Consider the following 27,231-nt stretch of genomic DNA (forward strand, 5'->3'; position numbering starts at 1 on the left):
TTGTGTAACACTCTCTCCATTGATGCTGCTCATGGGAAGTTTTTACTCTAGCCCTTGCTGGCTTTACCTCTCAGTTAAAAGGTGTTAAGGAAAATGAACAATCTCCTTGAGTAGTTACATTAAAAAGTACAGTAGTTCTGGTGGCTGTGAGGGGGCAGAGTCATTCAGAAATTTAGTTAATGCTTTAATGAATATGAATTAATCAACATTTTCTGTATTCGTGCTCATTTGTGTCAGATGCATGAATAGTCCTTTGCAGCTTCTCCTCATTTCCAGCATTGACTTGAAGTTGGCTCTCCATTATGGAGGAATAATATATAATTATATCCTGTTGAATTATTTTTGCATATATTTGTTGAAAAAGTGAGACTCAAATGAAAGCTATGGGATTTATTTGCAATGTTTTCTCTTGTGTTGGCGTTATGAAAGGGCAGGGTCCTTGGTGACAGGAAGGTTGGCACCGAGGAAAACGTTGCAAGAGCATTGTGTCTCTGTTTTAATATGGAAAGTACTAACCTCTGCTGGGGGTTAGAGGAAGGTCGCAGACTGCTGCTGACTCTGGTCTCTTTGATCTCTGTCTTTTTTTCTCTTGTTAAAAATTGCACAAAACCTGAAAAGAACCTTATATAGCACGGCATGACAGAGTATGCTAATTCCCAGAGACTGTGTGCTTTTCCCTTCATTATGTACATTCTTTAATAACACTCTCTGTGTTGCAGGGAATGAGTTTGGCCATCCTGAGTGGCTGGATTTCCCCAGGGAGGGGAACAATCAGAGTTACCACTATGCCCGGCGGCAGTTTAACCTAGTGGATATGGATCACCTCCGCTACTGTCAGCTCTATGCCTTTGACCGTGACATGAACCGTACCGAAGACAAGTTCGGCTGGCTGGCTGCCCCACCTGTAAGGACATCATACACTCACTGTACAGTAGGCTTTGTGCACACACTCTCAACGACAAAAGCACATGAGAATATAACGTCCTGGAACCATTTTTTAGTCACATACAGAACATTTAATAGCTTCTAGTGCCCCAGTCCATTGTGTATAAATGATTTAGCTCATATCATATGCTTTTTTTAAAGAAGAAATGTATCTCTAAACCACCATCTTTACACACCTTCCTGTTTCCACATTGGAGTTCTCACTCAGGTGGAGATAAATGCACCATAAAGAGAGTTCATTTTGGAGATGCCCTGTTTCTCTGGCTGCTGTCAAGGTGAAAAGTAATAGATTTCACTCTCATTCCGCAGCCTCTCTCTTTGCCTACATTTCAAGCCTATGGGAGAAAAAATTATGTTTTTCTCTTGAGGGGCCGGTTGCAAAGTAATGGGATAATGCAAATGGAGAGTTTGGCTAAATTGACAGGGATTAGAAGTGAGTCTATGTAATTGATTCAAAAATACTCTCTCTCACAACCCCAAGAATCAGTCCTCAGATTAAAGCTACTTCACCTTGCTGTGTTACACTCTGACCTGCATATTTCTCCTCTACAGATAGACAGACAGAGAGAGAAAGAAATGTATCAGAGGGCCTAATTGGAGACATGTCAGGTTCACATGTATGTTTTTTGTATATTGGACTATCAATCAGAGCGGTGTTTTGACTCACTAGAGCCTCTTACACCCTTTTACAAGTGGATGAACCAGAGTGTTGGAGGTAGGGCAAAGGAAAAGAAGAGTTGGGCTGATTTCTGAGCTCCCTTTTGGGGGAATGGGAGGGAATGCTAATCCCAAAGGATGCTGCTGGCTGGGAAGACGCATACATTTGGCACAAGTGCTAACCTGCTACACATTGAGTGCTGTTTTCCTGTGCTGTTTCTAGGCCTTCAATATGCAAAATCATACAGTAAATGCCAGTTCAACAATGTATGCTTAAGACATCATCTAATTTTGTTCTGTCTTTGATTTATTACCTCAAATCATGTGCAAAATGATTCTGTTAGATTATGTTATTCCAGTCTTAAGGTTGTCGTTATGTGTAAAGCTCTGGGCAGCTTGGATGCATAGGGAGTAGGTAGATCATCCATCACAAAGATAATTCCTGAATATTTGGCTTCATTATAGATTACTCTGATAGCAAGGGTTTACTTTTTTGAAGCATCCTTAAGCATAACACCAAATTAGTGCAATAGTTACATCTTCTGGAAAGCCAGAGAGGATGTGCATGTAATTAGTTCTCATGTTTTCTTGTGCTGTGATAATGAAATAACAGATTTTGCTTTTATCACACATTAGAAAAAGTTCTGTTGTAATATTAAACAGCCAAATAATTATTCATTGGAAAGGTTTTTACAGAGTGTTGTCAGGATGTGATCATGTCGAGATCACCAATGATAAAACAAACTGTTGTTAAATGATCCTCAAATGACTAGTCAATTATTTCAATACAAGAAGGTTGTTTCCTCTAAATTGAAAAAAATTGAAAGGAAACAAAATTATCAAAGTATCAAGTCATGTACTCTCTGGGCCTTGAAGTCCTCTGTACAATTTTGGGTTCTCCTAAATAAAAGTTGACATCTGTGAGAAGAACAAGGTGAAATCTTTAGCCATGAATCAGTGCCCCTTGGTCCCAACGTGAGACACTGATATACAAGAACTGAGTTGCAAGACCAAGTCTTAATAGGTTCCAGTATGAATCAAGGAAAATTAAGACCTATTTCAAAACCTTTTACAGTATGTCAGTGTTTCTGATCATGAATAGACATTAAGGGTCTGATGTTAGATCTGGTGCAAAGCGGTCCACAACACAGTGCAACTGTTATTGCTAGTTTCAGATCGACTCAGTTGTCATTTTCATGACCAGTTGTGTAAGTACTTGCCTCCATCTGTGTGCCCGAGGGCGTGTCATATTAAAATAGGGTGTGGCCTGGTGCGTTGTGGGCACATTGCTAGTTTAAGTGCACATTTGACCAACAAAAGCCTGGTCTTAAGTCAGAATGGCGCAGTAATTTCCTACTATTTAAAGGGCACATTATTCAGTTATTAAGATGCACCTACATAGGCAGGTTCATAGTGCGTGTACACTCTGCTTGTTACACACACACAGTGATGTGCGGATGGTTTGCGGATGCATGAAATATTACATCATTAAGGAGAAAAATATCAAATGATATTCTCAAAAATGTGAACATAGCAGAGAGCAGAGCAACAGAGCTGACTCCCCATTAAGAAAGACACTGTGCACATAGACGCATGAGGAGCAGTGTATCTTCATTGATTATTTCAAAAGCTTAAAGTTTTGTGTGATTTCCTCTGCCAAGGTTATGACTACACTGTGTGTACTTTTGCTGCTTAAATGTCCCACTTTATTTGCTGCAGTGATATTATGGCTCTTGCTGCATTACTCTTAGCATAAAACCACTTGTTTCTCCATGCATGCAAATAGCAGTCCCCTAGGTGAGGCTGCACCTGGCTTTTAAAGGAAATGGGAGATGGTACGCTGATTGGTTGAATTCATGTTATGGCCAAAACACACCTATGATTAATAAGCGGCTGTTGGGTTGGACAGTCTCTAAATGCACTTGCCCCATGCACCACAGACCATGTGCCACAGATTGTTTAAATCAGGCTTTAAGTCCTTTTGTCTATACACATATTTAATACTTAGGATTTTGATGAATCAATACACAGCAGTTAGACAGCATACCACACACAGATGGGATCCTTTAAATTTTTTGTACCACTGGTACTAAAAGACCAGCTGGAGAGAAAGTTTTTAAATTCTTACATTAGAAGTGACAAAATGGAAGAGGTGGAGTCAAAGCAGACACATAAATCAAAATGGGCATTATGTAAAACTTAACCAGACTGGTGCAATAGATAATAAATCAGTTTCTGTAGCTGACCCTGCGCTCCGGTCTCAGACAGTGCTTGGAATCAGCAGAGACAAAAATGGCTTATTCAGGGCTTGATACAATATCACAAAAAGACTTTGTAGAACATCACTCACAGATAACGCCAATAACTGCTCCGAGATTCTGCGGTAATAACCAGATGAGTCTGAATCCTCTCTACAGCTTATCAATGACATTGCCAAGGTAATCGTGCTTAGTGGGAATATTCTATAGCTCGGTTCAATATTTCACTGTGGTGGGAGGATCCAAGGGCATTTTGTAGTTAAAATGAGAAGCAGAAGAGGATCAGTCGGCAGCTCTCCCTGATGTCCCAGGTGTAAGTGAACTAAGCGGAAATGGAAACATGCAGGGACTTTGCTTAAAAGTGTGATTTGTGTGCCTCTTTGAAGATGTGCAGCTGCGAGCTTCAAAAGGCCAAACTCTGGACATGAACTGAAGCTCCTGTTAGTGCAGAGATAGCATCACTTGAGGTGTTCCACTGTGATGAAATGTAAATAAACCAGTACACAGTAGCAAGCAGGTTGTGGCATCGAGAGTATTTTGTGTTTACACAGCATTGCTTTACTGGGATGCAAAACAGTACAGTTACCCATATGATACTGTTAATATAAATACGATCTATCTTTATTTGTAATATAAATGTAGTTTGTGAATCCTTACATTTAGATTTCTGTTCTCATTTTCTAATACTGAGGTCATTGAATGTTACTCTATGATTCTATCACATAGCATTCCCTAAGCAGACCTGGGGAAAAGTCAAAACATTATTTTTCACCTCTTATCCAGCAGCAGGTTACATCTTCAAATGCATTTTCGGTGTCTCTTGTCTCCCCTGATACATAAAATGTTTGCCCAAGTGAAACCAACGTTTAAATCCAATTTTTCCACAAACTGTGCTGGCTGCACCTGCAGCTGACTTAACTTACGTTCCAGCGAAGAAAAGAAGTGGAGAGGAGGCTCACGGTTTGTGGAAATATTGGATTTGAACAGTGGTTTCGCAAAAGTACTTTCAGTCGGAGTGCTCAGGTCACAAATGGGGCTACTGTAGGGATTTAACCTGCTGTCTTTGCCTGGCTATGAGTCACCTGAAAGTGTTGTGTCAGGTCAGAATGATGCAGGCAGTGACAGGGGCTTAACAGACACATTGGAACACATTGCTTGCATATGTCTGCATCTAAGACAGATTAAAATTATTAGATAATAAATTGGATTCAAATAAGACTTCATTAACTGTAGTTGCTCATCAGGTCACAGTTTGATGGATGCAGGTTATTTGTTTTCCAATGCCCAAGCAGTTACAGCCAGCCAAAGGAACTTCACATTATCCCAAATTTGTGGACTTCTCTTGTAGAAATAGACTCAGTAAAAGACTCCAGACTGTCAGCTCATTCCTTAACCTCCACCCTCTCTGCCGGTCCAGTTGCAGGGGTGCTTATCTTCTCATTCAGCCGTGAATATGCTGCCCTGAAATTGGCTTGGGGAACAAGGCACTAAAAATAGGGGGTTGGGTGACATTGATAATCTCTGCTAATGACACGTTAACAGTAGCTCGCTCCACAGGAGAGTGGTGGCTTCATCATGTGCAGCTGTCTAAAGCTGACAGTGTGTGCCTCACACTACCCTGGGCCGCTGCTTTCTGCTGATGAGTGCCACCTGAAATTTGATGTGGGAATGTTACTCAGCCTATTTGGAAATGTGGAGTCCACTGATATAATGTGCCCCATTATAACCCTCTAAATCCAAGATGAGAAAGGTAATGACTATGATTGAAGAAATATTTTATTAGCTTTTCTTTCTCTCTCTCTTTTCTCCCTCCAGGCCTTTGTCAGTGCCAAGCATGAAGGGGACAAGGTCATTGTGTTTGACAGGGGAAATGTGCTCTTTATCTTCAACTTCCACCCCAATAAGAGCTTCCAGGACTACAGGGTGGCTGTAGAAGTTGCAGGAAAGTATCCTTTTAGCTCTCATCTGTCATGTCACTGCTCGTTTTCTTTAAATCTTCAGACATTGGCTTTCCTCTGTCGCGCCACAGTGCACACTCGCAGTGCCTCTCAGAGTAATGATGTCTTTGTTAGTTACTTCTTTTATACAAGAACATGACTAATCTTTTGAGCTCTGTTTGAAGGGGCAGAAAGGAGACAGAAATGGAAAGATGGGAATTACATGATCCATGTGCACATCAACACTTTCTAAGCTCAAAGAGGGTATATGAACTCTGTGCAACACTTTGGGCCAGAGTGAAGTGCCGTAGGCCAACAGACATCAGTGTTTCATAGTGGATACTGGTTATCCTGTAACTTTTCATCTAGCACCACCACCAAAGTTCCACTTATCCAACACTTCATTACAAGATTCCTTAACCTGAATGACCACATTCCCATCAGATCAACTGTGTTTGCTATCATTACAGTGCTACTACCGTGGCTGTAAAGACAGGAGGATAAGGATAAGTTTCTTATTGACAACATACCCCATGGAAAGACTAAAACCAAGAACACATTAGTCTGCCTTTTTATACTTTACTACTAGGGGTGTGATTATACATCACACTGTATCAATATATTGATTCAGAGTACATGGTGCATTTGTTTGGGACTTTTTTCATCTGGGTCTTTTGGGTGTGCGTACCACTGTGTTCATGGTAATAAAGGAACATGTCACCTCGTACAATGACATGGCTTTTTAATAGTTTTTGGAAAACTATGGAGCTCTATGGCACAGATCAAAAAAATAATTTTATGACAGGCGGTCAGTGTTGTGCTCTAGTCTTGTTAATAAATGCTGGAGTAAGATGAGTTATTTTTTAATAAGCTTACTTACATTCCATCAAAGTGAGCAAGTAGCTGATGTGTGACGATAAGTTACATTTTAAATGGGTAGCGTATACTGTACAGGAGTTTCTTAATCAATCACATAGTCTCAGCAGTCATCTTCACTGCTAACTGTTGATTTGAGTTTGAGGGCTGGACATGGTTCAAAATGAATCTACTAATAAATTCATCAGGGGATTGAAGATGCTCAAAATCAGCACTGAGAAGATGCATTCCTTTGGGCTGAGAAGTGGATCAGGGATCTAAACACTGTGTCAGACTTGTTTAAAGTAAATGTGACTGTGACTTCTCCGAGGCTAATACTTTTGTGATATAATTTTAGCAGTCACTGTTGAGAGGAATATGACTCAGTTGTTTATGTTGGTGTTGTTATGCTATTAGAGAGAAATAATAGCAGAGCCCAGTGATTCAGAAAGCGCTCTCTTTAGCGGCATTGGCTGTCTGTCTTCCCAGCGAGCAGCGCAGAGGAATTTAATGAGTCCCACAGTTGTGATTACAGCAGGCTTAATGATCAGGGATGTGAAGGGGGACAGAAAGCTGACAGATTTGTATTTATTATAACGGACATCACTCTCTTCTGGGGCCCACTGAAGCCACTGCCAACAGTTTCCCGGATGGATGCGAAGCTGCGTTGCTTTTTCAGCTATGACTTAAATAATGTGATGGTGAGTCAAAACGCAGACAGAGTTTGTTAGTTTTCTCTGGATGCCAGCGGTTCAATTCACTACACATGAGCAATTCGTTCTCAAATTAGTATGCTTCAATTGGCTGACAATGAGGCTGTAACAGCAGTTGTTCCTCTGATTTCTACATTAGCTTTTGTTTCATTAAGATAGATAAGTTGATGCTGGGTGCTCATTATGATAAAATCATAAAACTGTCAAAATATAATGAAATATTCAGAATGGAAAAAAGTTTTTAATACAGTATCAGCCTGATGAAATCATTATATTAACAAGCTGTATGTTTTATTACATCTCAAGTCATGTCGAGCGGAATTTCATTGTATTTTGCCTGGTTATTACAATACATACATGCATCTGGCAGTTATTACATAATATATCGTCACACACATATTTACATCACATTGTCACTGACAGCCTAGGTAACATGATCATTACAGTGGATGAGAAACAGAAATCTCTATTGCAAATGTTAATCAACATCTGGAAAGTAAAGACAAAAACTGTCAATTGTTGACAGAATGATAATAATTTGCAGGTTAAAAATAGCCCTAATCACTTATTATCATACGTTAATTGTAAGATGGTATAATTGCACTTCCTACCTCATGTTTTTGGCTCTGCCTTGATAGTGTGAATCTTGGGCACACCACTAATAGCCTTACTGCACAGTGTCTGTAACACCGTTTTTGAGGGTTTATTTTCATTTAGATGGAACCACATCTTTTCCTCCTGGTGCTTCTTTTGATGTTTAAGGAGCGGCCTCAGACACTGGGTGGGTTGAGAGGAAATGCAAATAAATGTGAGGGCAAAGCTCTGGCTGTCATTATACAGGGAAGCAGTAAACACATAAAGGCAAATGTGCTGTGTGTGTGAGGAAGGTAAATGCGCCGTGTGTATGAGGAGATGCAGATCCTCCGATGGGAATGTGTGCAGAGGATCCAATTAGGGGAGAAGACAGATGAAAGTGCCACTCAGAGGCAGAGGAGGTAAACAAGACAAGCTCAAAGAGTCCAAAAGTGCTTTTTCATTACACTCCGCTGTCATATACTTAAACTTTCTTCTACCTGTGTGAGGGTCAGGGATGTCACAGTGGAGCCTCACACCACTGCTGTATCTGGAAATAATAGCTGGATGCAGCTGACCATGCTGTGTGCCACTGAAAATGGATCCAATACAGGGTTTTATTTCCTTTGGCAATATGGCGAGTTGGGTGTTATGTCAGAGGGCGTCCCTCTCTGGCAAAAAACACCATTAAGTTACCTTTTGTTGCCCTCAGTCACAGGTGGGATGACTGCCTTGTGGTGTAGAGGGAACTTCAGGTGGTTTCTCTGTTCGCTTGTAACAAATCTTGCATGGTTATTTTACCACTAACCTAAAAATGAAGCAGAATGTTGCACAGATGCAACAGTGTTTAAAAATGCATTTAGTTTTGCTTTACACTTCAGTCTTAATTATACATAAAAACTCTTTAAAAAATTAGTTGTCAATATTATGCTCAAAAGAGGTTGATGATGTGTTTCAGCTAAATAACTGCTGTGGTCTTAGTATCATGGGTATGATGTAAAACTGAGAATCTGCAGTCTTAACTTTAAGATAAATAAATAACAACTCAGCTGCCATATCGTCATCATCCCTCAGTACCAGTCTGTAGTAGGATGCACAGTGACTGTTTGGCCTCTTCATATTTTTAGACAAGCTTCTCTTTTGCTTCTCATTGTCCTCTTCTGAATGTGTTTTTTTTTTTTTTCTCGCCGTGAGGAACAGGAGAGAAAGTTGAGCGAAGCACCTCGCCAAAAATGTTGGCCATTAAAATGCAGTCAACGTCAGCTTTTCGACAGGCACTCAAACCATCAGTGTTTTTTATTATTTTCTCTCTGACTCGTGGTGGACACATTCTTCAGGCATTGGGCTTTATCTGGCTGGTTAGAGTATTTGAAATCCCAGTTGGATCCCGTCATGAAAGCTGTACCTGTCAGGGCAGATTGGTCTTTGATTTACACTGTGCCAATAGGCAGTTGAGATTGTGTCAGGTCATCATTCTCCTTTTCTGTCTGAGCCGTTCCTTGAATGCCGTTTGGAATAATTCAACTACAGGTGCAGTGACATTAACTAACTAGAATAAAATGCACACAGTCATACATAGGTGACAATAATTTACTCTGATATTATCTAGAACGTACCAGATAAGGTTTATGAAAAAGGAAAACATGCATCCTTTTATTTATTTATTTATTTATTTTACCACCACAGCGTGCTGCGAGATGCATCAAGATGGATGGCATAAACAAAGTTGCATTACTTTTCTCTGTGGGTTGTAACTCTACCAGATATCATCCATAAACATTTTCATCAATCCAGAGGCTTAATCTGAAATCGAAATTTTGTCATGTTCATATGCTGTATATAAATAGAGGAGCATGTTTATTTCAGGCAGTCAAGGAAAATTTCACTTTATTATAACTTGGGTCTTATTTTTTTTTTGTTTTGGCTAACATTTGTCTTGATTATGATATCACTGTATTCAGCAAACTAACTCATTAATCAGGGAACATGGTGACAGCAACTCAGATGGATTGACAAAGTTTTTCAACAAGCTAACAGTTTTGCTTTATTTGTATTTTAAAATAACCATATCCCACTACATCATTGTTAACATCTTTAAAGATCGGCTTGAGCTCTGCGTGAAAAAGCACAGCCCTGTTCTTCATTTTAATGGAGTGTGTCCATCAGTGCCCCAAGGTTTCTAAGGCAGGGGGTGCTAAATATGCAACTCAGTTGCAAGAAAAAAATGTTGGCATTGTACATTTTTGCAAACCACGGATATGTTATATTTGCATGTCATGATGCAGCAGATACATTGAAACATGACCACCATGACAGGTCACTACAAAACACCCACGTATGGTTCCTAAAAAACTGCTGAAAACATAGTGAAGTTTCGCTACAAAACACCCATGTTTGGTGCCTAAAAAATTGCCAAAAATGAAGAGAAGGGTTGCTATGAGACATCTACATTTGATGCCTCCATAGCCCCTAGAGACACAGCAATGACTCACTAAATAACAACTGATTTTATTTTTTTCTTTGTTGGTCTCGAACAGTGGTCTGCAGCTTGGCAGGCATCTCACCCAGGTATCACGCTATCCTCATTCCCTCCACCTCCTGATGACAAAGCCAACTCATATACTACGTCACTTATGAAATGTGCAAATGTGACATATTTGTAGTTTGCAGAAACATACAATGCCAACATTTTCTTCTGGCAGCATATTTAAATATGCCACACACATTTTTAGGCCTTATCTCCAATAACAATAAAGCACACTATTATGACCAGGTAAATCAGGCATTTATCTGGTGAACAGAGAGTAATCTGTAGTGCAACACATCCAGAAGTCATGAAATTATTATTTACTTAAGGGCATAAACCACACCACAAAAGCTCAATACTTGTCAACTACAATAGTATACCTATCTGAGCACCAACCTCTGCAACATACTTAGATGAAGCATCAACACAGACTACACTGTCAAAAAAGGGCAGCAAAGACTCCTCTTTCTTCAACAGCTCAATAAATCCAGAGTAAGAACAAATCATGCCTTTTCTAAACTGCAGTAATTGAAAGTGTTCTCACATCATCTGACAGTCGGGTTCAACAGTTCAGACGTAAAAACCCACAAAAGACTTCAGCAGATTCTTAAAAAAGTCATCACCAACCCTCTTCCATCAATACAATCCCTCCAGTGCGCAAAAACCCACAGAAATTTACCAAAATTAACTAGGTAAATGCAAAGCTACAAATATATTGCTGTAGAGTTTTATTTGATATGTAACAGTAATTAAAAAAAAAAGGTGATCCTCATATTTTCTTTTATGTAAAGCATTACAAACTACAGTCTACATCTCCCTAAACTTGTAGCAATGAAACAACAGTATAAACTGAATTTATGCCAAAGGCTGTTAAACAGTACTTTAGGTGTCATGCTCTTTATACAAAATTATGGACATCCCTTTAATTTGAAATTTATGGTCTCACTTTATATCAGTTTATATAAGTTTCAGCAGCTGTTGGTTAGACTGGTCCTTTTATTCCTCTGACAGAAGCTGTTTCTACCATTTCTCAGACTCTGATATAACCTGCACCAGCTGAAGAGACGGCAGGGAAAAGTCAACCCTAAAAAAGCCAAAATAGGGTGTTTAGAATGCTTACAAGGCCATGTCACATTCTTCAGATGTGCACACACATTTTGTTCAGCTCTTGTTCACCCATGCCAGGGTGCTATTACTTTCATAAAACCAGAAGTAAATGACAAGCTGATGGAGAAACTAAGTGGTGGCTCGGTCTGCAATCATTGTCATGGCCAGATTGTTTTCAGGTCATCAATGGCTCTAATCACCAAGCTTCGGACTGCCTTCTTTTCTTTCTGTTCATTGGACAAAATTGATTGTGTTCTTAAATCATTCCCCTTTATTCACAAAGGCTGTATTGATGACAGTACTTTACAGCTGAACTGCAAGCTGTTGTTGCAGCCGTCTGTAGCCACTAACAAAGACGTAATCGCTCAAAGCTTCCAACTACCAATTTGTGCTGGTGCTCACTTCCTTGCAGAGAAGTTTGCCAGGGAACTGTGAATTACTGCTATCTATGCCTCATTTCCAGAGTGCGCTGTGCCAGAGACATGCACACATACAATACACATGCAATCCACAAGACTGGAAATGCACGAGCTGTGTGAAGGGGCACTGTGGTGTAGCTCCAAATCAGTTGTGAAACATATTATTGGAAAAGTTTTACAGTTCACAAATGTATTCCACGCACTGTTAGAATTACTTAATGTCAAGGTTTTCATTGTTTGTATTAGGAGGATTAACCTTTGAAATCACATATATTCTCAGTTTCCTCAAAGCACTGTAACCCCTGAGAGACTATTTCCATATTCTTCTGATAGTTATTGTAAAGCCTTCAGAGCAAAATGAGTCTGTTCTGTCAATAAAACAACCATAGTGGCGAGTGGAGCAGTGAAGGTGTGGAGGAGGGGATCTTCCTCCTCGGGAGAAACAATGCACAGAGCAGCACTTCTTTTTAATCATCACTATCAAAGCAGACAAGCAGGCAGCAAAAGCGGAATTTTCTCAGCTCTGGGGCAGAATGAGGCAGTGTTTGAGGATCACACTCAAACTCCACAATATCGCCTATGGGGAGATAAGGTGATTATTCAGCCAGCCAATTAGGGGGCTGTTTACATGTCTGCTCCTCTCTCCTGGTGTTTGTTACAGTACCACTCCTTACAGCTCCTGTCCCTGAGAGACAGGAGTAAATAATGCACTGCACAGATGTTCATGGGTATTTACATTATACATGGACATCAGGGTGCACAAGCAGGCTACTAAGCATTCCTGACTGGCACGAGCAGAGCAAAACTTTGCCTGGAGAGAAGTCCACAGATAAAATATATATTTATGTACATACTTGTCAAAGTGCACTTTCTTGCATTTTAAATCAGGCTTTTAAAGTTTCTTCAATATTTCCTCTGACATTAATAACAGCCTTGTAACTGATTCCGACATCCCTCCTTTTTTTGTCAAGCAACAAGACGGGGACTGTACTAATGTCGAGCAGTTTAAGAAAGAGAGGAGGGATTTTCTCAAGTCTCCCTGAGAAATTGTTTCTTCAGACAGACTTTGGGAGCTCCTTTCTAACAATTTAGATATCACATTAGCCAGTGTTCTCAATTTACCCCTGCTTAAGGGCATAATTCATCATGTAATCGATTTGATTCTGCTCTTTTGGGAAAAAAAAGTGAATATACGCTAAGCTTCCTCTTCAAGAACGCAGATATGTCAGGAAACTGTTGTAACCTTATTATACAAGCTGCCATCAGTCAGCTCTCCAGTGTCTGAGCATCCTTGTTCAGAAGCACAGCGGACAGTGTGAGACATTCTCTTACCCCTTCAACCCTTTCCCCTCAGTTACATACATACGGTACAGACACCTTTTACTTTTTAAACATGATCAAAGGCAGTTACAGGTTTACGCTGAAAACAACCAATCAAAACCGAGGAGTCTCTAACGCTGCTGTCAGTCATGTCAATCACTGCCTGTGACCCTCCTGTCAAAGTAGGCAGTGCTGATCGTATATGAATCAAGATTCTGATACTGCATTGACTATTGCTTACCTCATTTTTTTCATAAACATATTTAGTGTTTAGCTGCTAAATGAGAAAGTTTGTCACCTGACCGCCCTGTTGGAAAAAGTCAAGCAATACACCAAGCAACACCCACCAGCCAGACAGACTTTCTCATTTAACAGCTAAACAGTACACAAAAATGTGTTTCCAAAAACAGTTTAAGCAAGAGATAGGCAATGCAAAAACAGAATCTTGATTCATATATTATCAGCGCTCTTCACTGCTGTGTAGATAGTTATTTTTATAAAAGTTACCAACTGTAGCTTAAAGTGGCAAACTAAAGAAATAATCATATGTATGAGGAAATATGCAGTATATTTCACATAAAGTGTGCAGTATTTGTATATAAAAATAGGACAGTGCATTTGCAGTGTTCAAATGTGCAAAGCTGATACAGCATTTGTTAGGTCAGTGTCGGACCTAAATGCAGAGATGCCTTCTGTTGCCCCTAAATATTAACCTGAGTGGGATGAATACTTTGGCAGTCATTTATGTGTTATTTTGTACTTATTTTAGGTCAATTTGTAGATATTTACTCTCACTTTGACATTGAGTCCTTTTTTTTTCCTTGATCTGTGTCAAAAGAGCTTAATCATTCCACTACGGTTCAAAAACATGAAATACTTTTTATAGGCAGTGTATTTGTTGTCACTCATTTGGATCACTTTTTTGATTAAATTCATTATTTATGCAGTGAATTGGATAAATTAGACAGGCAGACAGGATGGCTGAGCCATGGCTGAATCACTTTTGTATTTATGTTCATTTCAGGCAGCGTTCTCTTTGTCTGTTAGGGCTCCGCTCTGTCACTTTGTAGTGCTGCGAAGGGGAGATGAATGCTGATGGATGTGAGGATTTCAATGAATATAAACCAGCTGAGCACTGCTAAACCAACTCTGAACACCAAAAGCACTGGTGATAAAACCTTCTCTTGTGCTTCTTATGTCTTAGATCTTATAATCTAGTTTCCCACTGCTATTGCGCCTTAACGTCAATCTTTGTCAGATACAAAATCAAGCTGGATTCAGATATGGTTCAGTATGGAGGTCACGGACGGCTGGACCACAACACAGAGTTCTTCACAGATGCCCAGCCCTTCAACGGTCGCTCCAACTCCATAAAGGTAATTCTTTGTTTGACTCATCAAAGGTCATCTTTTGTTGAACGTCATAGAGTCCTAAATATGGAGGGTACTCCAATTATAAGTCCTGCGCCATTGTAGTCGAGTCCAGTCTCTAGACCACTTTTCTAATAACCTATGCTGTATCATCATCCCACTCTGCATACTAATTCTAACATGGCTGGAGGATGTTGTACATTCAGACTGAAAAAGTGACAAAATTAAGTGTACTCAAAAATGTCAGTATGCATACTAAATGATTCTGGAGTGCGTTGTTGATGGACACTATTGTCCCACAATGCACTGCACATAAGTAATGGAGGAGCTGCTCACGGCTGAAAAATATCAAAAGCTGCAGTGGGTGGTGATGAGATGGCTCCAGAAGTATCTCAGAGAATAAAAAAAATGAAGGATTAAAACTTTGGACAACATTTTAATTTTGCTTTGTTGTGTCCAAATGTATTTTGCCAGTAGCCTTACCAAGTCACATGTCTAACGTCATTCTCAATTACTACTAAATGTACAAAAGGTGCATTCAGTTCTTATGTACTAACTACCTTAATCCTGATGGTATTTGCATACTGTTTAGATTTAGGGCATGACTTTGATCTTGCATGCCTTTTTCATTTCAGACATTTTGACTTGTCTGATGTCACAACAAAAAAAAAAAAGATTGATGATTGCATTCTGTCAGAAGTTATTTGGACTTGTCATAGCAGGAAAAACACATGGTGTTACCAATAGCATTAACAATGACTTTGTTCCATTTAAGTATCCCACCCCCCACTGAGTACCTGGATCCTGACACTGGCACAGAAAAACATAATGGCAGCCTTCATTAATGTTATTAGTTGCACACCTAAATCTCATTATATAAGTGTGTGCCCAGAAGATTAAGGAATATATCCACTCGTCAACAGATGAGGGCTAAAGCATCCCTGGTTTGACACCAGAATATCTTCCTTGAAGGCGTCCACAGTGTAAACATTACTAAAAACAGCCAGGCTTGAGACTGCTACCCAACCTAATTGCCAGAGAAAATGTCGGCACTGTACATTTCTGCAAACTACGCATATGTTACATTGGCACATTATTATGTAGCAGTTACATAGAAATGTAACTTTTCAACGACACTGTGATTAATGTGTGGATAGATTTAGGCACAAAAACCACTTCGTTATGGTTAGGAAAGATTTCATGTTTTGACTGAAAATACCCAATTTGGGGGGGAACAATCCCGGCAGGAAACACAGTAATATCTCAGCAAAAACAACCACTCTTTGTACTCCTATCCTGGAGGGAAAAGCAGGAATTTCTCAGTAAAAAAAACCAACCAATTGTTTTGCCTAACCAGCCGCTGCAAAAAAACGCCATAGGTCACTAATAAACACCCATGTTTGGTTGCTAAAAAGCCGCTGGAAAAACAACAATGACGAGCTAAAACACAGCAGGTTTTGTGAATTGTTTTAAAATTCATCAATTTATATTTTATTAAGACTTACAGTTATGCATATTTAATGGCAGGACACTTTGAGTGACAGGCTGTCTGCCGGTAGTGTACTCGGCTTCTCAGTCAGATCCACTCCTCGCTCCTCCACAGCCAGCCTCTTGCCCAAATATGGTCACTTCTGGCCCCAAAAAACCAAGATGGTGACAGCCGAAATGCCAAACTCAACGCTTTAAAACCAGAGTCTACAAACCAATAAGTGATGTCACAGTAGCTATGGCCATTATTTTTACAGTCTATGATCCTGACATACTACCCCCCCCCGCTTTTCATGTGATTGTGGAAAAAGCTTTAATTGCTGAGGGCGCACATGAACAATAGAAATAAACAAGAAAAATAGGATGTGTTAGCCACGATGAACTTGTGAAGGCAACGTTAACAGCAAGTACAGTAAATAAGCTGCTTTAATAGAACCGAGCCTATGAGTAAAGAAATCTCTAACTGGTTTGCATTACTGTATTTTCTTTGCAACACTGTCAACAGTATTTAATGTCCAATAATCATCAAACATGTCCCTTTCTCTGCATGAACCAGGTGGATATTGATGGTTTACAGCAGTTTAGTGTTGTCCTTCATGCAGGGAAGGAGGTAAACGCACAACCTGCTTGTAGCAATTACAAAATATGATGAAATAGCTGTCAGTGTATTAATGTTTTGTCCTTTTATGTTCCATGTTTGATTTCACAAATCAATTTAATTAGCTTGAAATGGAGTTTGTAGTGAGAGGATCCTTTTGAGCCATTCTAATGAGGTTTAAGTGTGTTGTCATGAAAGAGGACGGCCTGTTCTGGCAAAAAGCCACCATCTCCCCGGTCTGGGCCTCTCAGCTTAACCACTGCTCTATAATTTAGTATCTTTCTCATTAATATGATTAGCTTTTAATGCAGAATCCAGAAAATGATCAAATATAGCTGCAGTAAAAAGGCTGGATCTGTCTATCACGGGATGGTATCCATTGTTTGTGAGAATCATATCTGACTCCTATGCGTTTTACTCATGTTGGCAGTTATCCTGGAGTCATTGAGCGATATGTGAATCTGATATCTACAGCTCTTTCAGATTCTCCGGCAAACAATGTGCATTATTCATGGTGTTAGAACTTACCTTTTCATGTGCATGCCTCTTAAACTCACAGCGTCACGGAGGGGGGAAAAAAATATCTTGGAGAATGAACCACTGGGCTTCCATCATGGAGACTGCTTTAGGCTAATAGCATGAAATAGGTCAGTCCTTGGAATATAGAAGGAAACACTGATGTGCATTTTAAGCAGAGTGCTCGAGGATATTCCTCATGTTTGTCTCCTTTTTTTCCTGATGTAATTTTTGCTTGATTAAAATGCTGAAAGGCAAGAAGATGTTTATGAAAAAGGTCAGGGATGAATTAGTGAGGATCAGCACCGATACCCAAACACTCCAACTGTAACTCCACTGATTGCATGTGTTAGATCTTATGTTAATGAATCCAATTAATGCGTGAGGACAGTGATGTCTGTGAAGTGGTCTGCACAGTCATCATCTCCCTCTGTGGTTTTTTTCCGTTTGTTTAGTGAAATAATAAATATCTCGAGGCAGTACACTTAAGCTGTTTCAGTTAGCACCCGAGTTGACACAGCACCTGATAAGCTGTTTGTTTATCTGAACTCAACTTGAACCTCCTCAGATCGATACTAAAAGTGTTGCAGGTAATGGATAGAGGAAATTACTCTACATGTATGTTAAAAGTTGGACAGAACATTTTAATGCATCAAAAATGTGTTTAGCAAAACTCACACAGCTATTTAGAGCATCATTTCAGCATTATTTAACCTTAAAAAGCCTCTTCCTCTTTCACAGACAGTGATCTTCCATCATATTAGCTTAGGTTTCATCAGATAAGGGCTCAAATTCCACATTCTCTTAAATCTCTTATTAATTCAAACACCACTGCTTCACCCACGTCCCTCTTGGCCAAAACGTGAAGTTTAGTTAACAAGTCATCTGCTAATGTTGGCACCATCATGGATTAATGGGCAATGAAAGGGAGTGAGAGGAACGGGGCTGACAGAGAGGGAGGCAGTCGGCAGGGTGGGGACCATTCTGCACATACTGTATCCTCTTTATAGGCTCCCTTGTAGAGATTGCACATTGAGACTGTAGTCTTGCATAAAGATGCTTCTCCTCCTCCTCCTCCTCCTCCTCCTCACGCCTACCTGGTTATGACAAGAATAAGAGCCTCTGCGGGGGCTGCGAAAGGTGCCCACATTGTCCATGTTTTATTTAACAACTGTTGCTTTAAAGTCTGCGCAAACTTCTTCTCTCCTGTCTTTTTAATGGGTCTGTCAGTTCTCCAGCTTGCTTGTGACTGAGCGATAATAAACTCATATATCCTCCTAAGAACGCATCACTCCTTAGACTGAGAATGCACATAATTGGATGAAGCCAGCAGAGTTGAGAGCATCCCAGTGGCCCGGCAGGCTGTGGCGAACATCATGTAACACTAACGCCCTGTGTTTACAAATGTGCTCCTCGACTGTTGTTATGTGACATCTCTTTAGTTCTTTCAGTCATGTCTTTTTCTCCATTGCAAAAAAAAAAAAGAATCAATAAATCAAAACAAACATACCATAAGAACAAAATAGAAACTGTTAGACATGTTCAACAGTGTAAACAGAGGAATGCTGCATATTGTGGTAGGTGTCAGTAGGCTGTTTCTGTGCTGATTCAGTTTCATAAATAATATTTCTTTTACATTACAAAATACAGTAATCATCTGTTATACATCTTGCCAAGACTATGTTGACTGTTGACTCGACTACTTTGATTTCCCAGTTTAAAAACTCTAAGTGTCACCCTTTAAAACAGGTTTATAGTTGTAAATAATGGCTTTATTATTGGTTAATAAAACATGAATTATTTAACAAAGCTATTAGTTATTTAGAGTGTTTAGAGTCCAAGTTATGACCAGGACCCCAGACCAATAAACATGCAACATGCAAAGCAAAAGCAGTCCGCATTCCCATGAAAACACCCACAGAAAATAAAGGAAAATTCCTTTTGATTCACCTCTTTCATTGTCATACATACTGCATGTGTGTATGTATAAGTGTACCATGAGAAATGTCTTGATAAAATCATCAGAAGGCACTGCAGAGGTGAATTTTATATGTGGGAATTTTCCTTTGTTTTCAATGAGCAAACAAATATAAAAAAACCACTAAGGAGCTGAAATCATCTTTCTACACTCCTGTTTTGCAAAAGCAGTTTAGTGATATCCCTGCAGATGTGGTCTTGACTTAAAATCCTGTTTGTCCGAGCCAGACCAATGTAGTCAAGTGTGAGACAAGTGCTCCAAAACATGGTCTGAAGAGATTAAGACTGATCTTGAGTTTCACCATGTAAAAAAACATCCGCAACATTTACATTGACCACGTTTTTTGTTAGCCTGGAAATCCAGACCCAAATCTAGAAAGATTTAGGGTCTGGCCATGAGTAATGAAAATGGCCCAACTCGAGGGGCAGCACCAAGCATGCATTTGTAAATATCACTGCATGCAATTGGATAACACTACGACCAATCAGAACAATACACGGGGTGACGTATACGCTTATCTACCAGCAGAGCTAACTGGTAGATTAGACTCAGCAAAAACTTCCTTCTTGCAAAGGAAAGATTCGAGCGCCGTCTTCTGTTCCTCTTTTAGAGAAAAGGCCAAGTCTAACTCACCGTTTCAAACAACTGGTGTTCATCTGTAGCCATCTTGCAATGTGTACTGACTGATTCCGGCCTTCATCGTCGCAGCGTTGTCGTCATCTGTTTAGCTTGCCTCTGGCCCACCTATATCAGATACATCGATGTGATTGGTGCAGCTCAGTTTCATGGGCATAGGTAATGAGCATCATTACTGATTGCCAGAGTGACTCGCTGAGCAAATTCAAATTGTGCTCGTGCGAGAACGCTGGATTTCCAGGGTAATTTTTTGTTACATTTTAAAAGCAAATTACAACAGAAGAAAAAAAGCAATGAATCTCAAAAATCGATGTAACAAAAAGCTACTTTACAGTTATGTTGCAGCTAATGACATGAAAAAAATTTGTTTTGTTGTTGTGGGGGGTTTTGTTTGTTTTTCAGGAGTCTAGGAGGTCACCATTTTTCAGCAGTCAGATAAATAATGTCTATCGGAGTAAGCGATAGAAAGTCTCTGAGATGAACCTGCAGAGAACGATCACCCGAATCTGCCTCTCCTCTCGGCTTTACTGAGCTTTATAGTGAGTTTTAGGCTCATTATGTGGTCTGTGTCCATAAATTTACTGTTTTGACTCACTCTCACCGCTCCTTACCAGCATTGTTTTTTTTTTTTGGTTGTTGTTTTTTTATACTATAGTGTGTTAAGTAATAACAAAAGAATCAGCACTCGGGCTCATTTCATTTCATCCCTAGTAATATGAAGAGAGTGAATGTTTGAACAGCTTGCCATGAAGCTGAATAAAAAAGATTAAAAAAAAAATACACTCTTCTCCATATGCAAATAAAAAAATATTGCAGCTAAGCCTTCATGTGAGTGAATTGACAGCTTGATGTACTCAGCAGGGCATTTCAAGAGAATCTCGCACATCAAGAACTAGGAATACTGCTATTGAACGATTACAACTTATTCATTTAGCAGACGAAAACTTAGCGTTGTCGGGGACAACGACTCTCCAAGTGAGAAAATGTGTTTTGGGTTTAACCTCTTCCGGTATTTGTCCCATTTACAGATTTGTTTGAGTATCATAATGTCAGAGACGTAATGCTAAGAAACACCGATGAGTAATTAGCTGCTTCAAAACCTTTTGATAAACTTTGCATGCATCAAAGGGGTTGTCTCCTTTGACAGTTTCACAAAAAGAAATTAAGCTGAAGTGAGGAACGGAAATAAAGTGAGGGAAACGAAGCAGGCTTGAAGCAAATGATCAAAAGACATACATTGGCATCAGAAACATCTAAGGCCTGATGTTGAAGTGTGAACTAACAGAGTAAAACTGTGACAGGACGTTGAGGACAAGCGCATATAAATACGCAGTACTACTAAACCCTCTCACACATACTGTGTATACTGTATGACACACATATGCATGCACTGTACACACAGGTATCTGACCTTTTTTTCACCTATAGCCTGTTCTGCATGTTTTTGTACAAGGCGACTTGCCATGATTTTATGATGTATATATGCTCAGTTAATGTGCATATGCTCAGTTAACCCCTGTTGTGACAGCAGTAAGAAATACAGCAGAGGTCTAATGCAAACAGGTCAAAGATGAGGCCTCCAGAGAGGCTCCTAAATGTTTACAGTATATGAAGCAGATCACGTTATCCTGACATGATTCTTAATGTATATTCATTTATTTTGTGTCAGATAATAAAAACACAATTTTAAAGATCTCTTTTTAAAAATTTGTAGTGTAAATCGTCCTGTACACTGAAGACTGAGACGCTGCTACATGTAACTCAGAAAAGTTGCAATTTTGTATCATAATCTATTATAACAATTTTTTTTTCTCATTTTGCAGGAGCTTAATGTTATATTACCCCTATTAGCTACAATAACAAAATACTCAATGTATTAAGCGTTGATCTGTGACACTGGTGATATCACTGCAAGTGACAAAGCAAACAACAAAACTACAAACATTAAGAACCAGGCTGTAAACAGCACCAGATAATATCCTTTAATTGAGTCTCGCCTCAGTTAACCATCCAAGTCAGGTTTGTGTTGTTACCCACTCGGATCCTTGGCCTGCCTAAAGTACAACCTGCATGCACAGGAGTGCTTACAGGGAGTTGATCCTTGTTAAGTGAGTAATGGATCCAAACAGAGACATGTCTGGAGACTTTAAGTGCACAGATAGTCAGGCTGTGCTCTTGGCAGCAGCCCTGGTCAGGAGGATACAGAAACCTAGTGGATGATATATTCCTGTGAAGCACCTCATGAATCCTTTATCAGTGTGTTTGAACATTGATCATATTGAGTATTAGCCCAAAGGCTGGACTCTGCTCTTGAAGTGAGTCAAAAATCCATATTCTCACATGAGAGTGTGATGCGAGGCGATACAAGAACACCCGTAAGACAAAAGAAGTTTAAATAAGGACAAACAGCCTCAGCTAACTTTCTACTAATACAGTACTTCAAAAACAAACTGCTTTACTTCCTCTTCATCTCAGTTTTTTGCAGCTCTGATATTAAAACTTGGAACAAATTGCCAGATTTGCAAAGGTTCTGTTGTACAGTAACTAATGTTGGCTGGTAGTAACTGCTGTTGCTCAGATCTGAAATGTGGTTTATGAGTGTCTGCTGGTGAAGTGATAAACACCTACTGCAAATGACTCATCAGAAAGCAGCAGAGGCTTTATGGACATATTCAGACAAATCCAGTCAGATGCTGGAAGACCAGGTTTGCTTGTTGCACATCGCCTTCACAAAATGTTGGCAGCAGAATGTGCTACGCTGATGAGGACTATGTGACATTATGACAGACAAATTTAGATCAACATTGGGTGACTGGCTGTGTGATCTAAATTAGATCATAACATACTGTAGGTAAATCAGGAATGAGAAGTCATAAGCGTTGGGAGCAAAGGTGGGTTTAGAAACATTTGAATGAGGGGTTTCTTATATGAAAATATATCAATAAATAGCTGTTATTTGTAACTGAAAGTAACCATGAATTATGAGACAACTGAACCCTGGACACATGCAAAAGGTCCCCTATTCCTCCCACACAGGAACAAAGGGGCATTAAAAATGATACAACTGTGTCATTCTGAAGTCATTCTCTTGATTTTGTTGTTTTGTGTCTGTCTGCTGTTTCTTGTGTCTCTTTGTAGGTGTTCTTCATCTCTTTTGGGTTGATTTGTGTCTCCTTGTGATCATTTTGCATCTCTTTGTAGTTCCTTTGTCTCTCTTTTTTGGTCATTCCATGTCTCGTACTCGTACTCGTACTCATACTCGTCATTCTCCGCTTATCCGGGTCCGGGTCGTGGGGGCAGCAGCCTCAGCAAAGTCTCTGTAGTTAATTTGAGGTTGTTGTCTTTTTCACTGTCATTTTGTGTCTCTGCGATCGATAAATTGTAACATAATGGGAAATATTTAATCCCTTTTTAACCGAGTCTCATCTGAATTATAAGTGTTAGTGGATAAAAAGTCACTTACTCTATGTACACTATGCATCTAATTTATAACGCCTTCATGTTGTGAGGAGTAAGTACATTAATTAGAATGTCTTCCGCTAATTGCAGTGCCAACATTTGGGACTATCTGCTGCTCTTTGTTCACAGATTGATTTAGAATTTGTCACTATTGCTATCTATGTGGTGGAAATAAAAGCTGTTGACATATTCCAGGTTAGCACAGTGGTAGCTTTTGTCTAAACAGGTGCAATGATTCATTCTGCCTTTCCGTCTCTCTGCGGTGCTTCTGCATGGAGACTCTCCCACTGTGACTGTTTAATTAGTCACCAATGTCTGTGTCAGTGTTTCAGCGCTGGGCTGCTCGACTCCCTCGGTGACAAACTGTTGCCAAAGAAACACATCCACAGCAAGCTCAGATCTACTGATGCCGAGGGGCGGCTTGAAGAGTTCAGGGGGTGATTGAATTGTTTACAGTTCTGCGCTCTTTTTCAGTTTTCTGTTGGGAAATATAGCATCATTTATGTCTGCTTGGTTTTTCCTTTGGCATAAATCTGAAATGACTAATGGTACACAGTGGCTTCTTGCCTCCAAACGACACTGTGAATATCAAAAGGATTGATCAAAGACTTTATTAGCTACACCGCTCCAAACTTACAGCCTCTCTAAGATTTCTTTGTACTGTATATATAAGGAACCTGACATTTCCAGGCTCGGTTCCTTCTTTTTCTTTTTTTTTTCATGGTGTGCTTATTTTTTGCTGACATATTTTTTTCTTCAGTCCACCAAAACTCGGGAGATTCTTTTAGCTCAGCTTATGCCCACTGGCAGATTGTATCTTCACAGAATCTCAAGTTTACAGTTGATGCATAGCCAATATATTGAGATGATGAAATGCATAGTAATTGCATTGATTGGAGAGTTCAGAATTGAAAATTATTATTTTTTTGCCCCCACTTTAGGCAAGATTGCTCATTTGGGGATTGTTCACTTGAACGCACATGCTTTGAATGCAATGTGATGTTAATGAAATGAATTTCAGACAAATTAAGTCAGTGATCAAGAAATTTGCAGCACCAGCTACGGCAGGATGCATATTCTCCATAGCTCAAAGCTTGAAATGAAATGCTACAGAACCAGCTCACAGGCACAACTTTAAGCTGCAGATCTGCTGACTCCAGTGCCACCCAGAGGTCTTTATGCAGCTGCAACTCTGTCACACTTTGATTATACCTCTCTAACCTTGACAGTCCTCTTTGATCAAGGCTGTGGTGTTTGTCTACTGTCTCCTCTGAAGAGTTATTGTACTGTTCAGATCTGAATATTCCTCTAAATACACCCTCCCATCCTCTTCTTCACTGTCCCCTTCTTTTTCCTCCTTCTCCTCCCCTTCATGTTGCCGTCATGTCGACCTTGATTGTGAGAAGCAATCACGCCTGATCATCAAGGCACCACCAAGTGCCTCCATGTCTGACTGAAAAAGGATAAACGTGAAGACTCAGTAATCTCTAAAATGGGTGATCTCGTTAACATCATTAATCTTCAATTGTCAACTCACTTTTCTCCCTTCTTTCTTTCCTCCCTTTGTCTCTCTTTCTCTCTCAGGTCTACATCCCCTGCAGAACAGCTATTGTCCTGGCCAACGAGGAGATAGATTACTGTTATTAGAGGATGATTGTCTCCACAGAGACCAGGATCGAGAATGGATTCCAACCTCAAACTGAGTGTTAACAATCACCTTCATCTTAAAGTGTCAACCTTGCACACTACCCAAACCCACTTTTTGTGTTCAAGTTTTTTTTCTAAATGGGGGGAAAAAAAGCATTGTGAGCTTGTGTGCTTTCAAACACCATCTGCAACCTTAGATGCTGTGTAACCCCATTTACTACAGATTGGTCCATTTGGGAAGCGTCCAACCTAACCAGCAGCTAGATGCTAAAACTTAAAACCCTGCCGAGTCCATCCACTACTAGCCAGCAGCCATTTATAGGCTCTGTTGAATTTGGCGTGTCATCTGACACACGACCAGCAACTGTGGCAGAGGAAGAAATACAGCAAGCATTCATAGATGATAAAAGCTCAGAGAAAATGAGAATATTTTAGAATGTTATATTGACTTGGTTTAATTATTTTGTAGCTAAATACAGATAATATTGTGGTGTCAAAGACACGAAGAGATTTACAGTATTACCAGCACTTGAAAATCATAACGTCCAGATATGTAACCAATGGTGATCAATCTTTGTTAATTTGCATTTTGGGACAATGTACGTATAAAGATATTGCAATTTGCACAAAGTAATAGGCTGCTTTGAATTATTATACTTTTAATGGGTATCTAAAACAGTTGTGTTGTAATGTTTGAATTTATGCAGCTACTGGGAGCATTTATGTGGTTATTTATGGCCCTGTTATTAAGCCAGTAATTTGCAGCTAAAGCAAAGTGATAAAATCCCCTAATTTAGATTGTTCACAGTGTGTTGCATAATGCACAAGTAACAATTTTTGCAGAATTACACAGCACCCCCCCCCCCTTAACAGAATATAATGTGTGGTTTTCTCCTACAGTAGATCCTATTAAAGCAGTTTATGTCATGTATTTCACTAAACTCTTTGAATTCTGCTATATTCCACTAAAATAGGCTGATACTGATCAACACATAATTATGTGTGTGTTTTACAGGTGTGACTCACACACCTGACTAATTCCACCACAGGTTATTAGCACCATGTTCTTTAGGTACTGTGCATTGCATTCCCATGAGATTATTGCAGGCGTTCCAGAAAACACAGGAAGAGCCTAAATTCACACAGAGAACGATGTATGCATCTCAAAATTAGCTCTGACTTTTGTGACTTTTGTCTCAACTCACTTGGTGATTGAACATCTCACAGAACAGCTGCAACGCTCATCCTGTGCTCCCCATAGCTGTTATGTGAGATGGTTATTGATGAACCAACACGTGTACGAACTGAAGAACATCACTGATGATAGGTGACTGGTTTTGTGAACACTGAACTGACTCACTCAGGCAACATGTCATTAAAATGGTCTTTTATTTTAGATTATGTTTTTATGTTAATTGATCTGTTTCCATCCTTTACTGTATGTTTTCTTGGTTTATCTAACAGTCCCTTGTCGCTATGTGAATGGATGTCATTTGGACAGTTTTCAGTATTCTCTTCACGTTTTATCCAACACGTCAAAGGAATACTGTTATAAGTGAAACAATAGCTGATTTTAGGCATCCCAGATAAAAGCTAATGCCTTGATTTACTGCCATGGATACTGTAATTCTGTGATCCACACCTACTGCATTACAGATTCTCAACCATTTAAGCGGTGTATTGTAGCATATGGCAGGTTTTGATCTGCCTCCCCTGCAGCTGAAGAAAATAAATTTATATTCAGGACCATCCTCCTGTGTTTAGCCAAAAGTATCATGAACATGTCATTTCTTTTTGTGTAACACCAAAGCATTCAAAAATGCCTTTCTCCACCTCTCAAAAAGCACAGAGAGGATCACTCTGCATAAATTTCCTGCGACGAGTTTGCTAGACTGAAGTGGAGTGTTTAATCATCCCTCATCTGACCCAATGTCATTGTCGTTTTACCACTGCCAAAATGAATTGTCTGAATTTGTTCTCAAAAGTAAAATTGATGTCTGATACACAGTAACTATTGCAGCATATTTCTTTCATTATTACTAATGATAATAAATCAGTGCCTGTCGACTCACAAGAAAAATGTGGATGAACTGGATATGCAGTCTGACTACTGATTCTGTCCCATCGCGAACTCATGGAAATGTTGAGGCTTCAGCATCCTCCAGAGTGGACTGAGGGTACTCTGTCACCAGGTACTTGATACAAAAACTGTTCTTTTTGGTCTTCAT

The 27,231-nt window shown here is 39.6% G+C and overlaps 1 protein-coding gene across 1 annotated transcript in view; it reads left to right on the forward strand.

Annotated features, from left to right (window-relative positions):
• The window catches only part of gbe1b (glucan (1,4-alpha-), branching enzyme 1b), an 87,266-nt gene extending 60,252 nt beyond the window's left edge, over positions 1-27,014 (forward strand). The window contains exons 13-16 of the mRNA XM_049576149.1: positions 720-904; positions 5,676-5,806; positions 14,570-14,687; positions 24,941-27,014. Of these exons, the coding sequence (XP_049432106.1) occupies positions 720-904; positions 5,676-5,806; positions 14,570-14,687; positions 24,941-25,003 (497 nt within the window). The 3' untranslated portion in view covers positions 25,004-27,014. The remainder of the gene's footprint in view (positions 1-719; positions 905-5,675; positions 5,807-14,569; positions 14,688-24,940) is intronic.
• Positions 27,015-27,231: the final 217 nt, after the last annotated feature.

This window comes from Epinephelus fuscoguttatus, linkage group LG5, assembly GCF_011397635.1.
Source record: "Epinephelus fuscoguttatus linkage group LG5, E.fuscoguttatus.final_Chr_v1".
Lineage (NCBI taxonomy): Eukaryota > Metazoa > Chordata > Actinopteri > Perciformes > Serranidae > Epinephelus > Epinephelus fuscoguttatus.